Source organism: Podarcis erhardii (genome assembly GCF_964252035.2).
Source record: "Podarcis erhardii genome assembly, chromosome: 1".
Classification (NCBI taxonomy): Eukaryota; Metazoa; Chordata; class Lepidosauria; order Squamata; family Lacertidae; genus Podarcis; species Podarcis erhardii.
This window is the reverse complement of record NC_138497.1, coordinates 65,536,616-65,546,742: the sequence shown is the minus strand read 5'-3', so window position 1 is coordinate 65,546,742 and position 10,127 is coordinate 65,536,616. Positions and strand designations below refer to the sequence as shown.

The window sequence follows — 10,127 nt, the reverse complement described above, 5'->3', positions numbered from 1 at the left end:
ATTTAGCTGCTGGAGAAGTGCACTGGAAGGCTGAAGCTGAATATGGCTGCGCGACGAGTCTTCTTGGCAGACGGCACTGAAGCACTCGATGCTATAGACATACCCCATGATGCTGACGTTTATATTTCAACTGGAGAGCCCTTTTCAGATCCATTCAAAAAAATTAAAGGTAAAAAATGCCAGAGTCAATGGCTTAAGGGGTGCAATTAAAAATGATTTTCATCCTGTCTTTTTGCATGGTTTAACAAAACTAATGTTTACTCATTTACAGCTCAGTAAGAGGATAATGTGCTTAATGAAAGAAAAATCTACTGACAGCCACGTTTATTGCCCTTCATTAGCATTGGTGCTTAATTTAATATAGATCTGAATAGACATTAGGGAGCCTGCAGGAGGTTAAATGGTGAAAATATAATAAATTAAATAAGAGATTATTGAATTTACTGTTTAGTTTCACTGACATCTAACAGACACAATTCATTAGGCTTATTACACTAGCAAAAATAATAGTTCAGAGTTTGAGTATTTTCTTAATTTAGTCATTTGACCTTTATTAAGACAAAGCATTAAAATAATTATCAGACTGCTGATGCCACAGTGTAAAATATGCACGTTGAAGTTACACAGAAATGTATATGTACACCTGTTCTAATATTTCATTTTGAAATTTGAAGCTCTTTTAGCATAATCTCTTATTTTTTTCCTCATGTCTCTAATTCTTGTAATATGCTTTCAGGTTTACTTATGAGCGTAGTGTAGAATTTTATATTGCTGCTATTTTCAATTTTGTTGCAAATGGATTTTTATTTAGGCAATATTTTACTGCACTAAATGACTAGTGCGTTTAAATACAAATTTATGTATGAAATTGAAATATGACATATAAGATAGCTGGACTTTATGATCAGAATATAATTGAATAAATATTGTATTAAATATTAGCCAAATAATGTTGTATGTTAAGCTGGAATGGTTAAGAATCAATCTGTAATGCCACACCATTCAGTAATATGCAACAATTTAAAAATACCAAATTTGGAAGTAGTGTGTTTTAGAGGAGAAAAGTAAAGTGCTTTCAGTTGATATATTGTTATTGTTTAAAATCTTTTAGAATTGTAGATGTAGTATCATTCAAGAGTTTATATAAAAATTGGAATTGTGTTTTAATGTTGATGAAAAGCAACACAAACATTCATCTTCATGTTTTGTAAAATACATTAATTGCACTGAAAACTGTTTACAAATGGTTTTGCATTCAGTTGACTCAGACAAAAGAAATAGCTGGTTTTGTATTTTAGAAACAGATTACTTTAAGAATAGCAAATTATGCTTAATCACTGGAATTCCTATAAATATCTATAAAAGAAGCATGTCATATAAATACTCTAGAACGATGGGAATACTTAAGTTTCCCCCACTAGTTGAGCCATATAATATATATTCCTGCAATGTTTTGGAATAAATTATATTTCTTCATAACTCATGAATTATGCATGTAGTGTAGTATTACAGATGATATGACAGTCTTCTTGAATACAGTCCAAATGATCCATTGAGTATGTTTTAGTCTATTAACTCAATAAGGAGAATACATTTAGCTAAAAAATTTTTTTAAAATCTTTTTTTGGTTCATGTAGGAGTAATGAATTGCCCTGCTGTTCTGACATATAAACAACAATAATCAATATTCACATTGTCTCAACATCTTAGGAGTTACTGAGATAAATCTAATGTTATAGTAATCTTCATAGCCAGTGTGATATTTTATGTAAGGTGCGGTTACTTTTCCAGGCATATTTAATGAATGCTTGTATTTTCCAATTCATCAAGCATTTCTTTCTTTACCTCGACTTCATTCTCATCCAACAAAAACTTCTCTGCTTTGTCTGCATCTTTTGGCTGTGTTTCATCATGACATGCACTGCTGTTCCTTTAGCACCAAAATGTTGGCACACATTACTGAAAATTTCACACCAACTCTTGCTGGATCAGCAAGCTTAACCTACCAAAATCTGGTGTACTGCAATAGTATTTGACTGATAATCAATCTTTTTGCTGCTCGACAGTTGTTTCTGGGACTCAGACTAGAGCAGGTGGCAGATGTGCCTTGTCTTTTGAGAAAAGAAAGAGTAGGTGAGGTTGGGCACAGTGTAGCATATTGTGTGTCCATTAAAAGGGCTCTGCTAGGGTAAGTATTACAGGAAAAAGTCAGTGATATGCATAGAAGACCCACCAAGAACATCCAATAGGTCTTTTTACAGTCTGGTTTATAAATTAAATGGGATCACAGATTTATCCCTAATGATTTGAATGCATTCTGTAAATGGATTCAACGTCAGTATTTTGTTTTCTGAATTCTGTATGTAAAAACATTTTAACAAGACTGTTACTGCAATATACAATCCAGGAGCATTTACAATAAATATAATTTGTAAAAATCAATAAATTGGTAAGGCATGTCACAAGGAGGGCATCCTTTTCTGATACAAAACATAAATAAAACTGACAGTGAGGGCAGAGTAATATGTGATTAGATGACCACCACCATCATATACTAAAACGAATTCAAATCTTCCCGTGTTTGTGAAGCTGGAGCTAAAACCACACCAACCACACACACGAGAGAGGCATCAGTAGACTTGCCTTAACCCCAAGGTTTTGATTTTTTTAAAAAAATAGCTTAGAAAAAAAAGCTAAGCAATGAGAAAAATTACCCAGGCAGCCTATGGAAACTTAATGTCATGGGAAGTTGAGAGACTTAGGGGCAGGGGGAGACTTGATAATTGAATGTGAAGGGAATTAAATGCAGTAGCTGGAAAAGGAAGAGAAAGAGAAATATATGGATATATAAAGAATGGAAAGAACCATCACACTGTCTGGGAAGCTATTTTTAAATGCCAGAGATAGAGCTGAGAGCTGCCCATCAAATTCAGTGGAGAAATCAAAATATTCAGTGTAAGTGGAATTGAGCAATAGTGTGTCTGCCCTACCCCACCTCCCCTCAAAAAAACTGAATGAAGAGACGAAAAAAATGGAAATGTCATCAAAACAACCCAATGGGGACTCAGCCACACTGACTCACTTGGGGGTGGGGAAATGACAATTCAAGAGTGAAATGGTGTGCCTGGAAACCTGAATAGAATGGAAGACCATGCATTGTACCAATTTTGGTGCAGGGCCTCGCTTTTAAAGTTTCTATTTAAGACCTCCTCCTAATGGAGGAGTGCACCTTTGGGAGTGAAGTCAAACCATTGGAGAGTTACAGTGCCTGCTATGGCTGTAGAGAGATATGTTGTGTTGCAGCTGGAGCAGATGTGCTGCTGTCGATGCGCCATAGTGTTTCTTCTCTCTGCACTCCTCCCAGCAGTCATTCCTTCTCTGTGCTGTGATCCACAACCTGACTGCTTGTCTCCAGGCACTGCCATCTTGCAAGGGATGTCCCTAGCCTTCCTGTCTTGTTCGCAGGCGTCTTTGTAACACAGAGTTGGGCTGCCAACGTTCCTGGTGCCTTAAGGCAATTCCCTGTAGAGCACATCCTTGAGGATCCTGCCATCTTCCATTCTACGGACATGACCAAGTCAGCGTAGATGTCACTGAGACAGGAGTACGAACATGCTGGGAATGTGGGCTTGGGAGAGCACGTCTTTGTTTGAGACTCTGTTCTACCAGCGATGCCCAAAATCTTCCTGCTGCAGTGCCTGTGACTAAGTACAGTACACCTCGGCATACGTTACCCTCGGGTAATGTAAACTTCAGGTTGCGAAAGCAGCAACCCTGGAAGTGTTTCGCTGCACATGCATGTGCACAAGCGCTCTACTGTGCTGCACACATGCGCAGAAGCGGTCCCTCTGGTTGTGGAAACCTCAGGATCTGACCGGAGCTCCAGAACAGATCCCATCTGCAACTGGAGGTACCACTGTATATTCATCTAGAAGCCCATGGATCAAATTTGACCTCTATTAAAAACTCACTAGGTGTCCTTAGGCAAGCCGCTATTTTGGCTGACAGAGTTTATTTAAGCTACACATTTTATTTGGCTAGAATTTATTTAAGGATTGTTGTGGTCTGGGTTGAAAGAGCTACTTCAGGCATTCACAAGGACTTGGGCACACTCAAGAGAATGGTGGGTCTCCTGTTCATGAAAAGCTGAAACTGACTTTGGGCCGATGGAACTTCTTGTCTGGTTTTTTGGATCCTCACCAGTATATTTGAGGAACCTTCAAACTCTAAAATAATAAATGTAAAGTAAATGGGTTAAAGATTACAGAGACTAGATAAGACCATTGAAGCACACAAGGAAGCTGTTTTTAAAGTTTCGTTCTTCCAATTGTACTAGGAATTATGGCATTTTGCCTGTTTTGTTAAAGATTGTCTTGCAGATACTGAGATATAACTAGGCTAGCTCAAACTGCACTATGTTCAAGATTAATTTGAATTGGCATTTTCTGTCCCATTTCGACATAGTACATTGGGGATAACATTTCAAAATTTAGTATGGTCTTCCACATGTAAAAAGAGTTTAATTTTTTTTAATTGCTGTGAAATGCCAGCCAGGAAAGAATGTTCATTTAGAGAAATTTTTCAGAAACCCTGGAATAAGCATTGGAATTTCCCTAGCGACCTTGACAACGAACTCTTGAGTGGGCAAGCACAAAAACATGCATGTATTTTAGTTGGAAAAGTCAAAGAGGCTTCTTATACAAGTAAATGCATGTGACTAATGAAGCAATCATGCATGTACCATGAGAATGTTTACAATGCAGAAAGTTGAGTGCAAGTCTAAACACTGTTAACCATCAACTTGAAATAGGAAAATTGATAATGGTGCACCTTTTTATGGTATCTGGTTTAGAGGTATTGAAATATCAAAATACCTTTGAGTGTTTTCCACACCAATTTTACTTACTGTTAGCTATGAGCTTTTTACACCTTGAAGTTTACATAAAGAAGACAGTTCCTAAAAGCTGCCCAAAATGTAGTGTTTAGATGCTTCTTGTACCAGATTTTCTTAGTTGCCAGCCTTCTAAAATTAATTTCAGATACTTTTGGTTTAAAATCAAGTGACTTTTGCCCAAGGCTTCATCCTGTCTGCTTTTTATTCAGAAACCTTTGAATGTGTTTTATGTGTAATAAAGAACTGCAGTGCTTGTAAAATAATTTTCCATCCAGTCCACTTCACTGAATTTGCTTTTAGAGCCAGTGGCGTAGCGTGGGGGGTGCAGGGGGGCCGGCCGCACCGGGTGCAACATCTGGGGGTTAGGGGGCGCAAATCCATGGGTTAGGGGGCGCAAATTACTTGCCTTGCCCCGGGTGCTGACAACCCACGCTACGCCACTGTTTAGAGCTTATCTGTCTTGGCATAAATCTCTTCTCCCAAAGGTTGATAGAGTGTAGAAATCATGTTGTCTGCATCTTAAACACTGTTAGGTAATTTGGGAGTCAACCTCAAAAATGTATGCTGCCTCATTTTCAATTTAGGCACTCGCCATTGGCTTACCCAGAAAAAGCTTTCCTGCCCCCACTCCCTCCCTCTCTTGCTCACAGCGATACCACCCTCTGCCATTTCATGGGCGACAATCTAGCTGCTAGACTCTAGATATGGCTGAGGAAAGGTTAGCCCAGGTAGAGGGCTCTTACTTCTGTTTCCTCTCTTCCTCCAAGCAACAGACAGTCTTTCATCCTGGAATGAAGGGAATAGGCAGTTAGTCTCTAGCCACCTATAGCATTGAGGCCTATCTGACTGGGCAACTGACACACTTCCAGTTTCAGTGATCAAGACAACTTAAAAGCCTGCCAACAAATGAAGCATACAAATTAATAAACTGAATAAAGTGGAAAAAATTAACTATTAATCGAAAAGGTTCTAACATAATCAGAGGTAATTTTTGATTTAAAGCATTTCATCCATGACTTCGTTTTATGCATTTGAAGCTCAGGGAGATACGGTATTACTTAAGGGTTTTTAAAGAGGTTGAATTGAATGGTTGTGGTAGTCTTCAGTGGTATTCAACCAACCTTTACAGTACTTGGAGTAGACACATTGAAATTAATGAGCCTATGTTATGGCCATTAATTTCATTGACGATTAATTTCTAAGATTTTACATTGTGAATTGCCCTGAGATTTACGGATGAAAGGCATCATACAAATTTAATAAATAATAATAGTAGTAAGCCTAATTTAACTCTATACAACCCTTTGAGTCCAACAATAATCAAGAAGAAAATGGTTCGTAGGGACTATAATGGGTGTTTCCATTGCAATTTATATAGTCTACATAAACTATTTTGCTGATTATTTGTTAGTTGCATCTATAATCCCTTTTGTATTTACCCATTCAGGGTATCCTTGCATGGGAGAAAGAGCATTTTCAAATGATGGCTGCTGTTCTTTTTAGAAACTGACTACTGAGCTCGCAGTTGGCCCACTGTGATTGCTTCAGTTTGAAGGAAATGTATGACAGGTTGCCATTAGGATTTTCTCCTCAACAACAAAAATGTGGTTGTGTGGAATTTAGGCCATTGTTACCACTACTGTGGTACCATTGCAACTCCTCTTCTGTTTCTCATTGTTCTTTTCTATGTTGTGTCACTTATTTATCTACACATTGGTCAATGTTTTCTGGCAATTAAGGTTTCTATTTGCCTGTTAATCTAGTTTTCCCCTGTGGATTTTGAGAAACAGCCTGGCTGCTTTATTTATGACTATTTTAATACAGTGCTTATAAATACTTCCCTAAGATTTACAAAGTGAGTGTTTTAGATTAACAGCAGTTTGCCAAGGCATCTGAACACAAATAAACTGTGGTTCATCTTAATTATTGTTAGTTGAAACAAACAGGTTTCATACTTTCAAGATTCACCACAGTTTACGGCTTAGATGCACAGAAGTGGAAGCTTCATATCTCTTCATGGTCATACTGGAGGAGGAGAAGGGAGAAGGGAGTGCAGAGCTCAAGTCGTGGTGAGCTTTGTTTCTGTAATTTAGTGTTCCTGTAACACTAAATTATGGTCTGATTGTGCAACACATATTTTGCATGTTCGTTCTGTTGCATATCTGTGACTGGCAAATTGACTTGTTAAGGTTTTGTGGCACCTTAGGAGGCACATGCTAGATCTGAAATCTCCCTTTCCAGGTAGAGATGCACAACTGTCACTAAGACCTTACTAAGGTTGAGCTATAATTTCCCTTCCACATTCCTATGCACTTGGCATTTAAGGGGATTGTTGAGAGTGGGTGGATATGTACAACTTAAGCTCAGTTTCAAGCACATATTTTAAACAGCGTGCGTAGCACTGTGTCATTTTTTTATTACTATTTCAGAAAGAGAAGCAACACAAGGTCCTGAAGTGGATCAAGATTATACTGGGTTAACCTTTGTTCCCTGTTCCGTCTTTCCACCAAAAATCACTCTATTCAGCTGGTATTTGCAGTCACAGCTACATCTTCTAACAGCCCTTAGTTCTCTCAAAGCTCTAGCAAGACAGTTCATAGCATTCCAGAGGTAGGACAGGAGCATAGGAATCTGTGTTATATGAAGTAAAGACTATTGTTCCTTCTAGCTCAGAATCAAGCTATGATCACTCTGCTTTTGGCTTTTAAAGTTAATGAATTTGAATGAATAGATACAAATTGGTAATTAATGTCTCTGAATTTGAATGAGTATGGATATGTGTGGACTTGGAGAGGTATATATTGAATCTGTGTGGTGTGTATGTTAATGGCCGCACTCACTGGCATATGACACCAGAGTATCCTACCTACTGATTGCCAAGTTACGTTTTCTGAGGGCTATGTTTTTGTTTCCAGGAAAGGATGTCAGATGTAGGTGGGAAACATGTTATTGGCCACAACTTCTGCCTGCAGCAATACAGTGTCTATTAGTCCTCCCCCATTGCAAAACTATTCCTTGGGCGGGGACTGACTCCATCCAGAACCAGACTCATGTACCATCTTAATCTCCTTGCTACAGTCAACTCCATTTGATCTGGATTGTTTTATTAAGCCTCATGCAGTTTATCAGTTCATTCGGATGCTATGACTAAGGGCTTGGTAGGAAGTAATCCATATTATATTGCTAGATTCATGTGTATCTTTTTTTAAAAAACTGGATTGATCCTTGACATAAAATTATGCAGAATGTGTCTAGGCATTCCATCCAGCAATTATGTTGTGTAGTTCCTGGTTTGGCTCGCGTGTAATTTTCAATTATAGTTTAGTGCTATATGGATGAATCTGAGGGAGCCCAAGCAAAGAATCTCATCTTAGCATTATGTGTTAAAAATGAACAATGGTTAGTTAAACCAACCAGCTTCATGACATGGTTTGAAGTTGTCTTAGGATCTGGGAACTTCTGCACGCACAGGAGATGCTCTGCTGCTGAGCTTCGTGTTTAGCAATTAACCATTAAAAGTAGGAAAAATGCAGGCTCCAGATTTGTCCAGCTGAGATTTGGCTTTGAAATTCTTTCAGCCCGGAAATAATTTTACCAGTCTGTCTTGTGGTCCACACAAAATGAGGAGGAATGGACAGTTAGCCTTATGTTTCTCTTGGACATGCTGGGAATCATTCATATGGCACTAAACCAAGGATAGCCAACATGGTGCTCTCCAAGTGTTGTTGGACTGTAACTCCTATCATTGGCTATGCCAGTTAGGGTTGATGGGAGTTAGAGTTCAGCAACATATGGAGCACACAACATTGGCTACCTCTTGCTAAGCAATTGCTTAGTGTTACATGTTAACCAGCTCTCTGACATCTCTCCATAACTCCAGTGCAGACCTGATTCTGAAATTTTATACTTTCTGTAATTTAGTTGTAGGTGTCACATTGTTGTAACCTGGAAAACAAAACTCCTCTCAGTTTTTAGGTAGCTAGTGTTCATTCAGTTGAGCATATAATTAATTATCAACATCCTTTCAAGCTTTCTGGATATTTGCCATGCAAAGTCTAAGATATTGCCAGTATTCTGCCTGAGTTATTTATTACACTTGGCTCAAATGAATCACTTTTCTGGTTTAACTAGGTAAGCTTATCACTGGTTTATACTGCTGCTTTAAATATTATTTTTTTAAAAGTTCACGATAATGAAAGCAAAAACAATTGATCTAAGAATATATATTATTTCTACTGAAGAAACTAGGTAATGAATCATGAATTCTATCACTAAGGGTTGTATCTGGTGTTAGTCCTGCTCAGTGTGGACTCACTGAAATTAATAAACATGACTAACTTGGGTCCATTAATTTCAATTGGTCCATGATTATGAATTTGTAGTCCCAAAACATCTGGAGGGCCGAGCTTGCCTGTGCCTATCTACTGAGTATATAAAGGGAAATTTTAAAAAGGTACTTGCCTCATGCCAAAATGGTAGGAAAGCAATACCAGGATTCTCCAGGCAATCCAGTCCCGAGTCAAAACCAGTAGTTTCAGTTGGTGCCAGACATTAACTGACACATGAACTGACAACCAGTACAGTTGGAAAAATCCCCAGTCCCATTAAATACACCTTGCAGCTGTATTTAGCAGTGTCCAAACTGTCCAGCTGCGTGCAAACGGTCTTCAAAGACAACCCTACAAATAATATAATATAATACAGTGAAACCTCGGGTTATGTACCATCCTCCTTACAAACGCTTCGGGTAACGAGCTCAGTTAACCCGGAAGTAGATGCTCCTGGTTGCGAACTTTGCCCCAGGATGCGAGCGGAAGTCGGGCGGCGGCAGTGGGAGGCCCCATTAGCGAAAGTGTGCCTCAGGTTAAGAACGGTTTCGGATTAAAAATGGACCTCTGGAATGAATTAAGTTCATAACCGGAGGTACCACTGTAATTTAATTTGGTGGTTGCCAGGTCTAAGTTACCTCTGTCTAGGTAGGCTTTGCAGCTAGTGCACCAGCCTAAGCTGTTAGCTTTCCTCTGTAGAACTGAGTGCCTTTTCTGTCTCCAGTGGCAAAGTCTGATCAGTGAGGACCCCCATACAACTAACTTGTTCCTTCCAGAAGAGCACAACCTCATCCAGCACAGGAGTAAGTCCACCAACCAAAGTAGACAAATCACCTACTAACAGGACCTCTGGTTTGACCTTCATCCAATCCATTACAACACCTGGGCACTCATTTTAATACAAA

The 10,127-nt window shown here is 38.7% G+C and overlaps 1 protein-coding gene across 6 annotated transcripts in view; it reads left to right on the top strand.

Moving 5' to 3' along the window:
• The window catches only part of LOC309325670 (doublecortin domain-containing protein 1-like), a 263,957-nt gene that overhangs the window by 498 nt on the left and 253,332 nt on the right, over nt 1-10,127 (top strand). For all 6 annotated transcript variants that reach the window (XR_014149890.1, XM_081833907.1, XM_081833906.1 and 3 more), the window contains exon 2: nt 7-169. Coding sequence is in view for 5 of the 6 variants with exons in the window: in XM_081833907.1 (XP_081690033.1) it covers nt 43-169 (127 nt within the window). In the remaining variant the exon portion in view is untranslated. The remainder of the gene's footprint in view (nt 1-6; nt 170-10,127) is intronic.